Source organism: Gossypium hirsutum, chromosome D11 (genome assembly GCF_007990345.1).
Source record: "Gossypium hirsutum isolate 1008001.06 chromosome D11, Gossypium_hirsutum_v2.1, whole genome shotgun sequence".
NCBI classification, from domain to species: Eukaryota; Viridiplantae; Streptophyta; class Magnoliopsida; order Malvales; family Malvaceae; genus Gossypium; species Gossypium hirsutum.
Window position 1 is genome coordinate 25,236,722 of NC_053447.1, and position 18,649 is coordinate 25,255,370.

The window sequence follows — 18,649 nt, forward strand, 5'->3', positions numbered from 1 at the left end:
TTAGGAATGTCCGAACAAATTGTTGATTCTATTTCTTCTTTGATTTGATTTATCCTTTTTTGTACTTCTCTTTTTCCTAATTGTTCAGACAATTTTTTAAAACATATTTCTTCTTTTAGAAAAGAGATTTGCTTCTGTTTATGATTAATTAAATTATTAATTTGCCCATTATGGATGGATAAAGATTTTAATAAGTTGAGATTTCTTATTTTTGGTTTTTCTACAAAAGGAAATTCTACTTTAGTGTTTAAAACTTTGGTGGAGATAGAATTATTTGTTACTTTATAAGGTTTGAGTAAGGATATGAATGGGGTTCCTAATATGACATCTTGGGTAATATCTTTAACCATTAAAAAACATGTTTGATATTTTATACTTTTGTTAGATATTTATGCATTGGGAATTTTGTAAGTAATTTTTAGTTTTTTACCATTTGCAGCTTTAAGAGATTATGATGTTTTGTTATAATATTTTGTTGGAACTATCCCTTCTCTAATGCAGTTTTGGTCCGCTCCTGTATCAAAAAAGGCTATTGTTTGTAATTGAAATTCATTGTTTATGACAATATTTATTTTTACTAAATATCTTTGAATAGATACTTCAGTTAGAACCATCATATATTCCTGTGTATTTTCTTCAAGTTCAGGTTCAGTTTCTGACAAACTTTTTTCTGAGGTTTCGTGTTTTAAGGTCTACATTTGTTCTTTCATTTCTTGTTGTTCCATTTTAAGCTGAGAAAGTTCTAATTTAATTTGTTTTATTTCCAACTGTAATTCAGAATTTGTAATTTGTCTTGGTTTTATTTTTTTATACTTATTAAATATTATATCTTGTATATTATTTTTTCATACTTATTAATTTGTCTTTTCTTTTTCTTTTTCTGGTTTATCTTTTAATGAGAATTTTAATTTCAAAATGTATTCTCTTTTAAGTTTTGGGTCTTGAATTTACAATGCATTTAAAGTTACATTAATGGTAAGTTAGAATTAAGCTTATAAATGACATGTTTTGGGTTCACATGATTGAAGGCACGACCGTGTGCCACTGGAAAATAGGTTGTAATTAGGTTACATGGTCACAGTTGGTTACACGGCCCATTCACATGGTCGTGTGACTTATGTTGGTTGTTTATACTTTGATTCACACGGTCTTAGTAAGTTACACGACCTAACCACACGATTGAATCAATGCTATACGGCTTCAGCCTGTCATATGGGCGTGTGACCCCTATTTCACAATTTTACCCTTTCTTTTCAGAAATATTTAAATTCAATCCTCAATTGTTTTCAGATTGATTTTAGAGCTTTTGTAATCTCGATTTAGTCTCGATCTTATTGGAAATGCATAATTTATATGATGTATGAGAATTAATGATTATAAAAAAAAGTTTGATGTAAAAATCTCTAGTTCTTGTTCTGTTGTTTACTATAGCATCTCGTAATCCGTTTCCAGCAACGGAGATGACTGAGGGTGTTACAAAAAGAATGAGTACAAACTACTAAGTAAGTAAGTGATATTCCATTCGATTGGGTTAAACTGGCATAAAAGTATTTAGGCAACAATGTTTCATTAAAAGCATGTATGAAAATATCTTCGAGAATCTATCATAATTCAAAAATTAATTTCATATCATAAACATGTATATGCAAAAACAAATTTTCTAAGAGTATATACATAATTATATGTGATACAACTTCTTTTACAAGCTATGGTCACCTTTACCTCGGTGACAAAGGTCGAAAACCACAATTACCCTAATTGCATGTGTCGAAATTATGCAACTGTTCTAAATTGGTGGTACGGTTAAAACCGATTTCTAAAAATGGAATGTATATTAACATGACCATCATTTAACCTCCACTTGCAGGATCAGAGCATAGCATATCAAGAGAAAATTTCAAAATACAGAAAGATTACATGTGTCTTAACTTATACGAAACATATTCTACATACAAAACATATCTTCAAAAGACATAATGACTTGTTTGACCCTCCAACTTAAAAAAAAAGTTATTTTAGCCCTCCATTTAATTTTTCTCCTCTTTTTGCTTTTGGATTTGCATTGTTTGTCAAATCACCCCCAAAATGAAGGGAAAAGTTAACGTATATTAACTGTACTAACGTGGCATCCAATGTGGTGGCCCACATGTATGACATGTATTCCTCGTTAGCAATTAATTAATTTAAAAAAATAAAAAATATTAAAAATAATTTATAATAATTTATAATTTATAAATTATTTTTATATTTTTTTGAATTTTTAAATTTTTGAATTTTTAAATTTTATAAAATTAATTAATTGGCAATCCATATTCCATGTCAGTAAAGTTAACAAATGTTAAATTTTCCATCTATTTTGGAGTGATTTGACAAACAACCTTCCTAATTTAAAGGCTAAAATAAGCGAAAAATTAAATGAATGAATAAAATAACTTTTTTATAAAGCTGAAAAGTCAAACAAGTCATTATGCCTTTCCAAAAGCATATTTCTTAATACATGCTCCACATGCCAAAACATACTACAATAGCATACGTGTTCCTAAAGGTTAAAGTTTACTACAAGTCCTTGTATTATATCATAAAGTTCATTTTAGTCCTTATATTATAAAAAGGAACACTTTAGTCCATATACATCTGGAAAGCTAATATTTTAGTCCCTACACATTAACTTTATTATTAATAAGATGGTGTGGCCTAATAGTGGTTAATGTGGCATTAAAAAAATTAAATCAAATTAAAAAGCTAAATATTAATTACTATTAAAACAATTCATACCATTTAAAGCAAAAAAAAAAATATTTTGTTATGAAACAATATAACTTGCATCTCATATTATTAATTATCAATATAAAATAATATAAAAAATAATTACAAACTAACCTTACAAATTCAAACTTGATTTTTAAAATCTAAAATGAAAAGCAAATATGTTGACTTTCAATTTTGATTTTTAAGAGCTCTTTTTTCTTAATCTTTTTGTTAAATCAATTTTTTCTCTCCCGTATTGCTAAACAATTTTTTTTCTCTCTATTTTTATGTTATCTCTCATTTTGCTAAATGTAATTTTATTTCTCTTTTTTTTTTCTCTTAAATAGACGAAAATAGTATTTTAGTCGGGGTTGCAACATTATATAAGCGGTTGGTGCCACCTAACAGTGTAGCGGGACTCAAATTTTCAAATCGGTGCTGCCTAACACACCCACAACACCTTCTGACATCGACAACTTTTTTTTGACAGGCCATTTAAAAAAAATTAAAGCAGTGCCGACTGACGCACTGACAGCACTAATAATTTTTTTTTCTTTTTTTCCCACCCAAAAAATACAAGTATTTTTAAAAATACATATCGGTGTTACCTGACATAGTGGCGGCAGCAATAAAAAATTATTATTTATTAAAAATGTTATGATAGCAGCATGATTGGAGAAAAGGTTGGGTGGTGCAGCTAATGTGTGAGGCGGCAGCAAACACCCTATTTTTGTAATTAATTTGTTCTCCCACCTCATTCTTATATTTTGTTAATTTTTAAATATTATTTTTATAGAAAAATAAAAAGCCCCTTTCTCATTCTATTCTTTTACGATATTTTAGTTTTTTATACTATTTTCCAATTTTTTTAATAAAACTATTAAAATTTAAAAACAATACAGGACCGTATAAGAAATCATTATCGAAAAACTTTGGAAAGTGTTTTGAAATTTTTATAATTCAATATAATTTTGGAAATTTTTATTTTTATGATTATAACTTTTTTTTATAAAATTTGAAGATCATTTTCAATTTTTTGTATTTTTGCGAAATTTTGGAATTTTTTAATCAATTTTATTTTTAAAATAAGCTATAATATTTTGAAGATTTTTAATTTATTAGTTTTTAAATTTATATATATAATTTTTTATTGAATTTTTATGATTTAATTTTTTTTTATATTTTTTAGAATTCTTATAAATGATCAATAAGGTAACTGGATGTTTCAGAAAAAAGGAATAGGTTTTTTGTTAACCAAAGAAGTAGGCACATGAATGAATTAATTTCCAGTTTTTTGAAAATTGAATTTGAAATATTCCTATTTTTTGAACACAAACTTTTTCAAAAGTTGCACAATAAAATTAACTTTTCAAACAAAACTGCCCAATTAACCAAAATTGAATGTCAACACATTTGATAAACAATTTTATCTTGCTTTATTCCTCATTTAATAAATAATTAAAAAGATTAGTATTCATTTTAAAAATTATAATATGTTTTTTTTTAATTTTTTTAGTATTTTAATATACTAACTTCAATATCACACTTGTCAATCTCAAACTTTATTTATAAAATCTAAAAACTTACAAACAGTATTTCAATTAAAAATATAAAAAAAAACCCTAAAAACTCCCAATGGAATACAGAAGTTTTGTAGAGAACGTTTCGATGGGAATTTTCTATGCTTTCTAGAAAGGTTGAATAAATGGAATTCCAAATTAATTAAAAAACTGGGATCCAAAACTCCTTCCCTTAATTTTAATCGAGGTGATATTTCCCTAAGTTTAAAAAATATTATTTTTTTCATTACTTTTTGATGATTTAAAAATTAAAAAAGAGTTAAAATGACTTTGGAGGACAACAAATGTTATTACGCCTTCTAAAAAATACTGGGCATCTTTTATTAATGGACAAATTTTAAAATTATAAATTAGCTTTGATTCAATGTATAATTTGATACATGAGTTTTGATTTAATATAATTATACACATAAAATTTTGAATGTGATTTAAATGTATAAATAAAATTTTAATTTAATTCAATTATACACATTTAAATAAACAAATATATTAATTTATTTTTATTTTAGATAAATATAATTATTCGTATACATTATATAAACATAAAATAATATTATATAAATAAATGTGTTAATATAAAATAAAAAAATTACTTGTAATTTCCTTAATAAAAAATTAATTTAGGATAAAATAATCATCTGGATTGAAATAGTTTTAAAACTAAAAAACTTAAATGTTAAATGTTCCAGAACATTAGGAAGTTTTTTTTTTTTTACTATTTTTTAAAAAACATTAGCTTAAATTGCAATAGAAAAGAAACAGAAGGAGATACATTGACAAATAAAAAGAACCCCCGCCTACTGCTGTAGGCATCATTCAATAAACTTCCTCCAACGTCCTTTACTGTTTCTTCTTGTATTCCAGTTTCTCCATTGCCAAACTCTCCCTCAAAGCTCAATCACTTTTTTCTTTTTCGTTCAAACGACAGAAATGAAGGTACGTAGTTCTAATACCCTTCTTTTGCATAAACCCTTTTTTAGCTGATGGTCTTCCTCTCTTTTTTCAATCTTATTTGCAGAGTTTGAGTCCTTCAAATAATTTATATTTCTTCCTCCTCCATTTTTTTATTATCACAGTTTATTTCGCCTCATTGTCTTTCGGTCTCAAGGTAATCAAATCAAATACTTTGATTTAACATTTTTCTTTTTTTTATTTTCATAAACCATGAATTTTAACATTTTGTTTATGAACTTTAAACAGATCGGGGAAACATGTTCTTCTTCTGGTAGTAGTAGTTCATGCGACTCCGGCTTAACATGTCAAACTTGCGCCGCAAATGGAAATACCCGACCCAGATGCACTCGGATTCAACCACTCAGCCCTACATCAAAGGTAAAGGCAGCCCTTAATTTCGTGTTATGACTTGTTCCTCTCTCTCTCTCTCTTTTTCTTTCTTTTTTTTAAAGTTTAATTTTATTGAGTTTTTGCATTTATTTGGATTTGGTAAATGGTTAGGTAAAAGGTTTGCCATTTAACAAATATTCTTGGCTCACAACTCACAACTCTTTTGCACTCAAAGGGGTAAAGTCTGAAACTGGATCTTCTATTATTGCACCCACTAACCAGGAAGACACCATCACCAATCAACTTAAGGTAAGACTTAGTAAATCATTTATTTTTTATTTTCTTTTCATGATTTTCTCCTTGTTTCGAAACATCAGTTTTTTTAAATGAAAATAAATGTGTCATATTGCATTGGTTCATAGGTTACTTTCGTTCGGTTATTTTATTAAATGACTGAAATGCCCTTGATAATAATAGATTATTGCTCTTTGGTTTAATTACTTTGAACTGTGTTTATAAGGGTATTTTAGTCTCTTAGTGTAGATATCAACAGAAAGATAGAATGACTATTCATGTAAATATAAATTTAATATATGAATGATATATTGATGATGTATTATGCCAATTTTTACGCACTGGTTAATTTGTGTCGTGGCAGTGTAAAGTGTAGACCCAGCTGTGCCTGTGCTTTGATTGAAAATTAAGCATAATTTTATAAGATTGATGAGTTGTTAAATGTCTTTTTGATTAAAATATAAGCTTTCCAGCTAAATCCTTCCCCCTGCATTTCACATTTAACATGCACTATGATTAGTAAAGACCCCAGAGCATAAAATTCCCCACCATCACATCACGACAGATTATTTTGCTTTTTTATTTTAAATTTATTTAGTTTTATTTCTTTGGACTGAATCATCAATTTGTTTTCTAATAGACTTGATTTGAAAGTCCAAGAAGATTTAACTTAGATTTTGGTACCCTTTTCTAGCGTTGCTTTTATTTGATTAAAGATTGGATTGAATTGGTTTAATTTACTAAGCAATGGATCTTCTTCTAGAATGGGGTTCGTGGACTTATGCTGGATATGTATGACTTCAACGGTGATATATGGTTATGTCATTCCTTTGGTGGCCAATGCTTCAATGCCACAGCATTTGTAAGTTCGATTGGTGCTTAAATTTCTTATATATTTCTAGAAAAAAAAATAGTTTTAACTTTTTTAGCTGATTGTCAATGATTTGTTTTTTATTACCTTCAGCAACCTGCCATTAATGTGCTCAAAGAGATACAGGCGTTTCTAGAGGCAAATCCATCTGAGATTATCACCATATTTATTGAGGATTATGTGGTATCCCCACAAGGCTTAACAAAGGTTTTCAATGCATCTGGTTTGAGGCAGTACTGGTTCCCTGTTTCAAAGATGCCTAAGAATGGTGAAGATTGGCCCACAGTGGACGATATGGTCAAGCAGAATCAACGACTTGTAGTTTTCACTTCCAAATCAGCTAAAGAGGCTTCTGAGGGGATTGCTTATGAATGGAGATATGTTGTAGAAAACCGATGTGAGTTCCATTTCTATTTTCACTTTTACTGAATCAGAATTTAGTTCAGTTGGTTCATGCAGGTACTCATAAGAGCTGACATTCAGCAAGTTTAGGTTCGAATCTTAGCAAATTTTACGTTGTGATTAGATGTAAAATGTCGTTTTGATGTGAAATTGCAGATGGAGATGATGGGATGAAGGCTGGTTCCTGCCCAAACCGTGCTGAGTCATCTCCTATGAATACAAAATCAAGATCATTGATTCTTCAAAACTATTTTCCTTCTAATCCGAATGAGACAGCAGCTTGCGCAGAAAATTCAGCTCCACTGGTAAAGATGCTGGACACTTGTCATAAAGCAGCTGGAGATCGCTGGCCAAACTTCATTGCTGTTGATTTTTACCAGGTTCTTCAGCTGAAACCGAATCTTTTACAACCTTTTTACTAATGATTCAGTAAGTTGTATCTGTCATCGAAACCGGGTTTAGGAACTTCATTGATTTTGTTGCAGAGGAGTGATGGTGGAGGAGCCTCGGAAGCTTTAGATGTCGCCAATGGTCATCTCACTTGTGGCTGTGACAATATGGCCTATTGCAAGGTATGTAAACAATTTAATAAAGCGATGTCAAGGTGAGTGCCTAGGCAGCGCAAAAAGCCATTACTGCTTCAGTCACCTTAGGCAAGGTGACTTCAATCAGGCTTTTTGGGCGCCTTTGCTGCAAAGCCAAGCGCAAGAAAAGCGCACTTCACTAAAGAGTCGTTCTATTCTCCTGTATATTGCGACTTTTAAAAGAAAATTATAATAAATTGCTTTTTCATTAACTATTGATCTAATTTTATTATATAAAAACCTCGTTAATTCTAAAAACTTTTCAATATAACCTTGCAAACAAACAAAGCCTTCTTATACTGTTTCATTTTACATTAAGTAAATTATTAAACTTAAACTATTGAACAATGTTTTGAATTTATAAATTGAACTATATTAAAATTTATCCCTTTTTACTAATTAATTAAGACTTATTAGTTACATGTGTTTTTGTATATATATATACACACTTGCGCCTTGGCTTACTCGGGCAAGTGTTCTTTTGCACCTGGCGCCTCCGGTTATATAAAGGTCCTAATGCTTCGAGTTCGCCCGGCACCCTAGACAGCATAAATGCAGCTTAACTGATGATTCTGATTACACTCTTTGTTCCTTTATCAACCCTTTTTATCATGCACTTAGACCATTGATTGTTGTATTTGGCAGGCCAATGCTACATCCGGCACCTGTGAAGTCCCTCCAATGTCACCTCCTCCACCGGCTGCCGCCACTCAAACCACCACAGAAAATCCTGTAGCGTCTAACTCCAACATTGCTAACACGGATGCCAGACCTCTACAATTGCGGTGGTTATTGGCCACAATTTTGATCAAACTCCTATTGTTACAGTTATGGTAAATCACCAGTTTGCCTGTTTAAAATTTATTTTTAGTTTGTAAGATTCGAGTCACACGGCTGTTGTTTCACAGAGCAACTCCTGAGCGTCTTCTTTAGGTTCTTGTTGTTAATGCACCTCTGCTTCTCATTTGTTATATAAAATAATATTAATATATTGCTCCAATTTCATTTGACATTTATATTAGCTTTGTTTGACTTCTTAATTCACCATACCAACAATGCGACCAAAAGATACAGGGTCCAGCTGTAGGAAGAAATTCAGGCTTGTAAACATGTGGACTGTCTGAGAAGCAGATATATGAAACCATTATAATGTTTTGTTTCACCATTATTAAGGCAATGCTGCATTTTTGGCTGTATATATGAATATAAACAATACTTTAAACGCTATTATGGCATGGGACAATAACACCTATAGGATCGCCTGAGCTAATAGGTGGTCCTGCTATAGGCTACAGTTTTCTTAGGTTTGAACATAACCCCTCTATTCATGAAGATTGGAGTAATAAGGTGTGTTAATGTAGGGACCTTAGTTGTATTAATGATAGGACCATCCAACGACTGCCACTCAATGTGCAAAGCCTATGAGCATACTTCATAAATGGGCTCAAATAGCTAACAAAATGGCAGTAATGATTTGGTAGATGGTTGCTGATAATAATCATCCAGAATTTAATTTGTATTGTTGAAAATTCAATCGTTCAACAGCAATTTGATTCTGAATCACATGCTTAAACTTAATGTTCACTGCCTCTCCTACAAAACAAACTTGATCAAAATGATTGATTTGGACATCCTTCAATTTAATATCGGTTATAGCACGGAAGCCATTGACAGGGCAAGAAACATAGAAGAGCAAATTACCAAAAAACAAAATGGATCATGTAATTGCCATTTCAATATATAAAACAAGCAACTTAGAATCTGCAATTCACCTGAAACAGTTTCAGATTATTTTCAGGGCTTTTCTTCTTTACATTCCGAATGCTACGAACTCATGATTGTGCACTGTTAGGATGTACTGCATCTTCATGGCCATCTGAGTCGGCCACCTTTTTCTCGGTGGATTCATTCTTCGTACTGTTACAATGTGCCTGTCCTGCATCCCTTCCGGCTCTACTATCCTGAAATAAGTTGCTAGACAAATGAATCAAAAGGGTTCCTTTAGCTTCAAAATTCGATTTGAATCAGGTGACCATGTTCCTCTCTGCATCTAACGGTCACAACTTTCAGAGTCATGAAAAAATGCATTATAGTTCATGATCGCAGACCAGAAAATATAAGCTGTATGAAGAGGGAAATTATAAAATATATCCATAGCAAAGGAAAAAGGAGCAACTGTTCACTAAACATACATTCTGCACTTCCAAAGCCGATTTGACGTGAACTCTGCAGCCACCTTTGATGTTTGTATTACTCATATTGTGAATTTTAGAGAAGACTTCTTCAACAGTTTACTACACATGCATTTTGCTCAAAATTCTTTTATGGAAATAATCACATTCGCTATATTTTAAAACTTTTAAGATGCGACTAAATTCATTAAATTTGTTACGACTGCATTCCTTATATGCAGAAAGTGCTACACTGAACTTGCTTGAAACTTATTTGCAGTTATTGTGCACTTACATCTTTGAAGAGGGATTCTTCAGCTTCGAGCATATGTATGATATGGCCCATCTTTGGTCGCTTTTGCGCATTTGCATCTACACAACGTAAAGCTACAAGTAGAGCTCGCTTCAATGCTCTAGAAGTGGGTTTCTCAGGTAGCTTGGGATCCAATACTCCCTCTGGATTCCTGTTAGCAACCATCTTCTTAAGCCATTCAATTAAGTTCACCTGGAAATTCTTGACTTTCAATCAAAAAGCAACATGGGAAAGCAAGAAGGAAGCCTAAATAGCATTTCTTTTGTCTCATAAAACAATCATCTTTTGCATATTCAACCAACAAAATGATATCGGATACATGGTACAAACCTCTTCTGGAGGCCGGCTGTAATCAACTGGGTTCCTCCCGGTAATTATTTCCATAATAAGAATCCCAAAGCTATACACATCACTTCTTTCGTTCAGCATGCCGGTGCTAGCATATTCAGGAGCTACATAGCTACAAAAACCGAAACTATGTGACCAAATACACAAAAATCACACCAGCAGGCAGAATGAAAGGGAAGCATTTTACAAACCCAAATGTTCCCATGACTCGAGTTGTAATGTAGCTGCTCTCAGAGCCCAAAAGCTTGGCTAGGCCAAAGTCTGAAACCTTGGGGTTCCAACGCTTGTCAAGTAGGATGTTGCTTGATTTAATATCACGGTGAACAACTTTAGGCTCAAGTCCCTCATGAAGGTAAGCTAACCTAATCAACAATTCAGTCAGAAGAAATTAAACAATGTAAGAAGAAAACAGCATAAATAAAGCGGAAATGAAAGTTTCATTAGATCTCGATCAAACCCTTTCGCTGTTCCCAGGATGATATTCATCCGAATGTCCCAAGTAAGAGGGCTGCAAGGTCCTACATCCCCATGAAGCCACTGCTCTAAATTTCCATTATTTACATACTCGTATACCAGCATCCTAATAATAAGGCAAACAAACAAGTAAATGCCATTTAGTTACAGAGTTATAGAAAGGGATGCCAAAGCGCTGATAGGCAAAAACAGGCTTACCTGTGAGCTCCTTCAGCACAGTAACCTAGCAACCTGACTAAATTCTTATGCCTAACTCGTCCAATTGCCTCTACTTCAACTTTAAACTCCTTCTCAGCTTGTCCCCTGCACATTACCACATGCTTCATTTCACTAACAATGCCACTAATTTCTCCAATACGTAGGGATACAAACAATTGATTAAATAAAATCACCTGTTGTTGAGCAAGTTCTTGACAGCAACCTGAGTGTTATCCTCCAAAATACCATGGTAAACAATCCCATACCCACCCTCACCTATCACTTTCTCATCTGCAAACCCATTTGTTGAAACCTCAAGCTCTCTCAGGGTATACCAATGTCCCCATCCCAAATGTGAAACTTCAGGCGCCGCTCCTGCCACGTAATCAGCACGTGCCTCGCCACTTGTCTGTGGAGATAAACCTGGGTAGGAAATTCTATGATCTTTTCCAATCTCAATGTGAATTCCATGATAACCAGTTGGACTCTCCTCTTCAAGAGGCAGAAGCAAGGCCTGTCTCTCAATACCTGTACTTGGGTCAGGGTCGGCTTGAATTTGAGTCCTGTGAGGCTTGGGTGGGTCGATTTTGATCTCCTGGATCTCTTTGGAAACAACTGGGATTCCTGGTTTCGAACAAGGCTTACGTTTAGTTCGTTTAGAAGCAAGCCAAAGTGAAACTAGGAAAAGGAAGAGAACAAAAGCTGCTCCTACACAGACACCAAGAACTACCCATAATCGTAAACCGAAAATCGAGGTTGTCTTGGATAGTTGGTCGGCCATAAACCCAGTTTTCCGATCAGACATCTGAGTCTGATCCTACGTTCAAGAGAACAAATGTTGCAAACAAATCCGATGCATGTTAAAGTCACTTATAGGGGCTATAGCAAAGTGGCTACAGAGGGGGAGAGAGAGAGTAAAGGGGATGAAAAAGATTAGTAGCAGCTGGCATGATGGAACCTTTTACATGGTGGAATCGAATAAAATGAAAAAGGAGCCGGTTATATAGGTAAATAAATTTTGGGATGAGGTTGATTTTAAGTTTGTGTTAGAACTAGGAACTACTACTACAAGTGGTAATCCAAAAAGGAGACTAAACCCTCCAGATGAACAACGCGTTTAAGTAATAATTTTGTACATTAAGATTTTCGCTTTTTCTCAATCTTTGCAAACGTTCTACTAATAATACATCAGTTTCAAATCAATGCGGGTTAAATTTAGGAATGAAGGTCAGTTTTATTGCTTTTTAAGAATTTTTTATCCAATAAAAGAAAATTATGTATTTGTCTAATTTAAATTTAGATAGTACTTATCCATAGTTTTCATATGCGAGCTAAGGTGAAACTTTAACATCTATAATCCAATTAAGTGTCTAGATTATGTTGTAGTATAGTAGTTTAAATCTATTGGTTTAGGAAAGCAAAAGATTACCATGTCAGGTTACTATCCAACAACATTAAATATTGGTTGAAATGATGGTGTGGGTGGTTAGATTTTGGACACACTTCACTAGCACAGCATTGTCTGAGACTTGTGGAACTGTGCTCCATGGGTTGTCCAGCCATCCCATCAGTAATCAAGATACTAAGGAGGAACCTGCTTCTCCAATAGTAAGATGATTTTGGAGCCATAATCTTGGATCTTTATCTTATTTCTGCTACTAATAGAATCTTACCATTTAAGATCTCGTCTGTTGTTTTTCACGCCCTTTCGGCGGAATCTCTATTTACTATGCTACTATTTTTGGCAATCTTCAAACAATTCAATACACCCAACGCAACTTAAGCTTAGCCCAAAGCTTCCAACTAAAGCCAGTCATCTTAGCTCGTAGTAGGGCTATTGTCAAAGCCCAATCGCAAATATTTACAACAGTTTGGTTCACCTGAATAGGAGTACAGTAAAACCAATGTTTGGTTGGAATGAATCTCATTCTATGGAATGACCCAACAAAAAAAGATAGAGAAAAGGATGAAGAAGAGAAGAGAGGCTGACTCTGACATTGGAGACAAAATTCACAGGAGAAAATAATAATAATAATAAAAGTTTTAAACCCTCAAAAAGATCATAAAAATTACCATGCTCTTCAAAACACAAGCATGCAAACATCTCAAAAACATGCATGTTCCTCAAAACACAAACTCTCGTATGGTGTTATTACAATCGACGGTCATGTGGATCTTGTAGATGAAAGAAACACAGATAGAAAAAGAGGGAAATCTTCATAGATTTTGGTTGGATTATTCAAATTTTAATTTTTTGTGAAAAAGGACAACCAAATAATGGGGAATAGATTTGTAGATTTTTTTGAAAATTAGACTATGGGTGGGTTTGGATGAACAATTGAGTGTGGTGCGTTTAGCTTAATTTTGTGTAACACCTAAAAAATTTGAATATTTGGTTTGTTAAATTGTCATAATTGTCTGTTTTAGTGGTTAAGTGCCTAGATTGTGTGTTAGAGGTCTTGGGTTTAAATCTATCTTTTGAGAAAATTCAGTTATTTTTGCTCCTAGTTTTACCTTTGTTTATTCGGCTTAAATATTATTTTCCTTCAACTTGTGATAAAATGAGCTTGTTAGTGATAAGCTATTAGCTTGCCCTTTGGTCTTAAGTTCAAATCCTTACAAAAGCAAGCAAAAATAATTTTTGTTATTATTCAATCTGGTTCACATGGTTAAATTTGTTTAGTTGACTATTTTCTTTTGCTTTGTTGCAAAGCAAAATCTTTCTTAATGATGAGTAAGATTCTGAGATGGTTGTTTTGTTGGATTTGCAGTATGAAGCGAAAGCTTTATTGTTATGAAGTGGGATTGTCAGATGGTTGCTACTTTTGGTTAGTTTTTTGGTACGAAATAAAAAACTTTCTTATTGTAAAGCAGGATTGTGAGTTAGTTGCTACTTTTGTTGGTTTTCTTGTATAAAACCAAAGCTTTCTTGTTATAATATAGGATCATGAGACAATTGTTCTTAGTTGTTTAGTTTGTTTTCATGTATGGATCCAAAGCTTTATTCGTGCAAAGAAGGATTATGAACTAGTTACTTGATTGGTTATGCTTAAGCTTGAGTAAGTTACAAGATTTCCTGTTGCATTTAATTTGAGACTTTTGGCTCAAAATATTATAAGGCATCCATGAAGGTGAATATCATTGTGGCAAAAATAAAAAACCATAACTTAAGTTTATTGAAATATTCTAAAAGTTCTAGCTAGAGCTTGACATGTTGAGGTGGTTGTGTTATCATTTTTACTCAATTCCCACAAATGATGCTAATTATGTTGGAAAATCTGATTATGAAAATGGTTTATTGTTACAATGGAAGTTTAAAAATTTTCAAAACTGATTTGGCTTGTGATATTTATAATATTAAACATTCTTGTAACACCCCTTACTCGACATGACCGTCGAGTTCGAACTACAGGATGTCACATTCATTGTTGAATAAACTACTGTCAAACACACCGTAAATAAATCATTCAAACATTCAATCATATCATAAACACGTTCACATTATGATACACAGTTAAATTTGAACCTTAATTGTAACACCTTATACCCAGTCTGGTCACCTGACCCGACTATAAGGTATTACAATTGTTAAACATCATTAGCATACAATAAATCGACATAAATAATCAACCACATCATAAAACATTAATAATACAAGTAATATATCATTTTCAAGAAAAGATCGAGCCTTAATCGAGATTACAAAACTCTTAAACCAACCTGGGAACAGATTTGGACTAATCTAAAAATTTTATGAAAAGATACGTAAAAAGTGAAAACAAAGGTCACATTGTCATGTGGCTAGACCGTGTGGTACTATGACATGGTCATGTTGCCAAACCGTGTAATAGACTAATGCCGTGTAATCCTGAGTCACATGGTCATGTCACCAGGTCGTGTAACAGACTATGGCCATGTGGATCAACCTGCACCTAAATTCAACAGACTATATGGTCGTGCCCTACACCCATGTATGGCACGCGGCCGTGTAGTAGGCCGTGTCACAGACCATGTGCACCTAAACATGCCTTCTAAACTAAGCAATCACACCTAGGTTCACTTATGCCATAAGTCATGCAATACCAACCCTTCTAACCTATTCAAATGCACCAAGGACCTGCCAAAATATACTAAATAACATATAAGAAACATCCAACCTAAGTTCCTAACCAATATAACATTATTGGCACCACAATTCAAACATTTTCATTGACCAATCAAGCATAAACATGCCTAACATTTCATGCTTATTAAATCATCAAATCAACGTCACTCTCTCATGACCGCATTCATCAAACAAAGATCACCTATTATCCAAATACATAAGCAACAATTCATAACCAAGATAACATGATAGATACCAAATAGGCTTATACCAACACAAGCTACCAAAACAATCATTATAACTTACAAACTTGTACACTTAGTTCATATACTAAATGGCACAAAACATAAACAAGTACTTATAAATATACATTTCCAAAACCCTATTTATATGCCACTTATAATTGGGCAAAAAATAAGTAAATAGCTACCAAAAGAGTTGGTGAATCGTATGATCTCCAAAGACGATTCAATCGATAGCTCGAATCCGACAATCTACATGGAAGAAAACGAAATGAGGTAAGCTTACTTAAAGCTTAGTAAGTTCATAAAACTAAACATCACATACCTGTCATCTAAGGCATACAGTTTAAAATTTACATATAGCTAGTATTCCTTGTTTCACATTTCCTACCATATCAAATGGTTAGATATGAACACATAACATCATCAAGATCTTAAGCTAGCATCACTCACATGCCAAATAACCACCAATAGGAATATAACCTTTCATACTATAAGATTTCATTTCGATGTTGCTCACACAAGCTATTAAGAATATGCAATGTAATGGCCCAAATTTGAGGTTATCGGAACAGTGGTTTCGGAACCACAAATCCGATGAGAAAAAAATTTATTTTTCTTATATTTTTATGGTCTACAATTTCACAAAATGATTTTTTGAAAATTTCGTTCGAAAATTTCGACGTTTGGGCACTCAATTTAGTCAAAAGGACTAAATTGTAAAAAGTGCAAAAGTTGAGTTCTACATGTTAGAGGTGTCCAATTGTTATGAAACTTTAAATTGGAGGTCCTTATATGGTAATTATACCATTGGTAACTTGGTAGACAAAAATGGACATGAGATAAGTGAAATAGAAAATTTTTAAGTTAGGGGCAATTTGGTAATCTAGTAATTAAAATGAATTAAAAGGGAAAAAGATGGCATTTGGGTAATTGTCGACCGATTGACAAAGTCCGCGCACTTTATCCCAGTATGTATGGATTATTCTTTAGATAAATTGGCTGGATTGTATATATCTGAGATTGTTAGACTACATGGAGTGCCTGTCTCCATTATATCAGACAGAGATCCCCGATTTACGTCTCGTTTCTGGAACAAATTGCAAGAAGCTTTGGGTACTCAGTTGTATTTCAGTACTGCATTTCATCCTCAGACAGATGGCCAATCTGAGCGTGTAATTCAGGTATTGGAAGATATGCTCCGATGTTGTGCATTAGAGTTTCAAGGTAATTGGGAAAGGTATCTACCTTTGATTGAATTTGCTTATAATAACAGTTATCAGTCCAGTATTAAAATGGCTCCGTATGAAGCTTTGTATGGTAGAAAATGTAGAACACCATTATATTGGACAGAGCTCAGTGAAAAGAAGATACACGGGGTTGATTTGATTCGGGAAACAGAAGAAAAAGTAAGACTGATTCGGGATAGTTTAAAAGCAGCTTTCGATCGTCAAAAGTCATACGCCGATCTTAAACGAAGGGAGATTGAATTTCAAGTGGGTGATAAAGTATTCTTAAAAGTGTCTTATTGGAAGAAAGTTCTCCGGTTCGGTCGAAAGGGTAAATTGAGTCCAAGATTTATCGGACCATATGAGATTATAGAAAGAATTGGACCAGTTGCTTACCGATTGGCTTTACCACCGGAACTCGACAAAATTCATAATGTATTTCATGTATCTATGCTACGACGGTATCGATCAGATCCTTCACATGTTATTACTCCAACAGAAATAGAAATTCAGCCGGATATGACTTATAATGAAGAACCGGTTAAAGTATTAGCACGAGAAACAAAGGAGCTTAGAAACAAAAAGGTAAATCTGGTGAAAGTGCCATGGCAAAAGCACGGGATTGAGGAAGCAACATGGGAACCGGAAGAGACAATGAGGAAGCAATACCCGAATCTCTTTACTGGTAAGATTTTCGAGGACGAAAATCCTAAAAAGGGGGGAGAGTTGTAATGGCCCAAATTTGAGGTTATCGGAACAGTGGTTTCGATGAATGTGATTATTAAATAAGTTAAATTTACTATTTTAGATCAAGAAGTACGAAACTCGAGGTTAGACAAAGGGAAGAATAAAGTTGAAGACTAAGTTGGTGAATTTGGCTATAATTGGTACCGAGGTAAGTTTACGGTAAATAAATGCAATATTTCAATATTTATTATTAATGCTGTTAATTTCCAGCAATTATGAATTTATTTTATGAATTTATTTGATGATGATCCAAGCATGAAATGATAGAGAATTAAAATTTAAAAGTCCCGTTGATACATAAGGATGGTACTGGATACGAATGTCATGACATTTGGGTAAAGAGATCCCATGTAAGACCATGTCTGGGACATGGCATTGGCATCCTTAAGATCATGAGAGGTCCCCTGTAAGACCATGTCTGGGACATGGCATGGGCACCGAGACGAGAGGTCCCATGTAAGACCATGTCTGGGACATGGCGTTGGCACCGAGATGAGAGGTCCCCTATAAGACCATGTCTGGGACATGGCATGGGCACCATCACGAGAACATCCCATGTAAGACCATGTCTGGGACATGGCTTTGGCATGTTATTATCAGAAGAGACCCGAGTATCCTTATTATTCCAATGTAGCTCAACGGGCTTGTAAACGAATCATGTTCATGAAAGTTCAGTTTAAAGCATAAATGGCAAGCTCAGGTAAGTTGTAAGACTTAAGAACTTATTATACTATCAATTGATGTTCAACGATGCAGCAAGGATTGAGTAAGTTATGCACACAAGTATTCTAAGTAAACAAGTAAGAGAACTAGTATGAGATTAACTAAAGAGTAAACTAGAGATATAGACATTGAGTTTAATTATTTAAGTTAAATATTGTTATTTATTTGCTAGTAAACTTACTAAGCTTTATGCTTACTTCTTTTATTTCTCTTTCTCTTATAGTATTGCAAAGCTACTTCAAGGATCCTAAAGAAGTCGGAGATCGTCCACACTATCAACTACAACTGCTCGGTATTTTATATCGAAACACGTTTGAGTTATGGCATGTATAGGGA

At 33.2% G+C, this 18,649-nt stretch overlaps 2 protein-coding genes across 2 annotated transcripts; one reads left to right on the forward strand and one right to left on the reverse strand.

Moving 5' to 3' along the window:
* Nucleotides 1-5,090: 5,090 nt before the first annotated feature.
* On the forward strand, nt 5,091-8,752 carry LOC107913238 (PI-PLC X domain-containing protein At5g67130). Its single transcript, XM_016841762.2, has 9 exons — nt 5,091-5,264; nt 5,347-5,436; nt 5,529-5,660; nt 5,784-5,921; nt 6,670-6,768; nt 6,871-7,174; nt 7,336-7,559; nt 7,665-7,751; nt 8,409-8,752. Exons 1-9 carry the CDS (start codon nt 5,259-5,261, stop codon nt 8,598-8,600), a joined length of 1,272 nt encoding a protein of 423 aa, XP_016697251.2. The 5' UTR covers nt 5,091-5,258; the 3' UTR covers nt 8,601-8,752.
* A 617-nt stretch (nt 8,753-9,369) lies between these two features.
* Nucleotides 9,370-12,341, reverse strand: LOC107913237 (probable serine/threonine-protein kinase At1g01540). Its single transcript, XM_016841761.2, has 7 exons — nt 11,462-12,341; nt 11,268-11,372; nt 11,053-11,175; nt 10,787-10,957; nt 10,578-10,707; nt 10,230-10,439; nt 9,370-9,724 (listed from the first exon to the last, which is right to left on the reverse strand). The coding sequence occupies exons 1-7, from the start codon at nt 12,070-12,072 to the stop codon at nt 9,596-9,598; spliced, it is 1,479 nt and encodes a 492-aa protein (XP_016697250.1). The 5' UTR covers nt 12,073-12,341; the 3' UTR covers nt 9,370-9,595.
* Nucleotides 12,342-18,649: the final 6,308 nt, after the last annotated feature.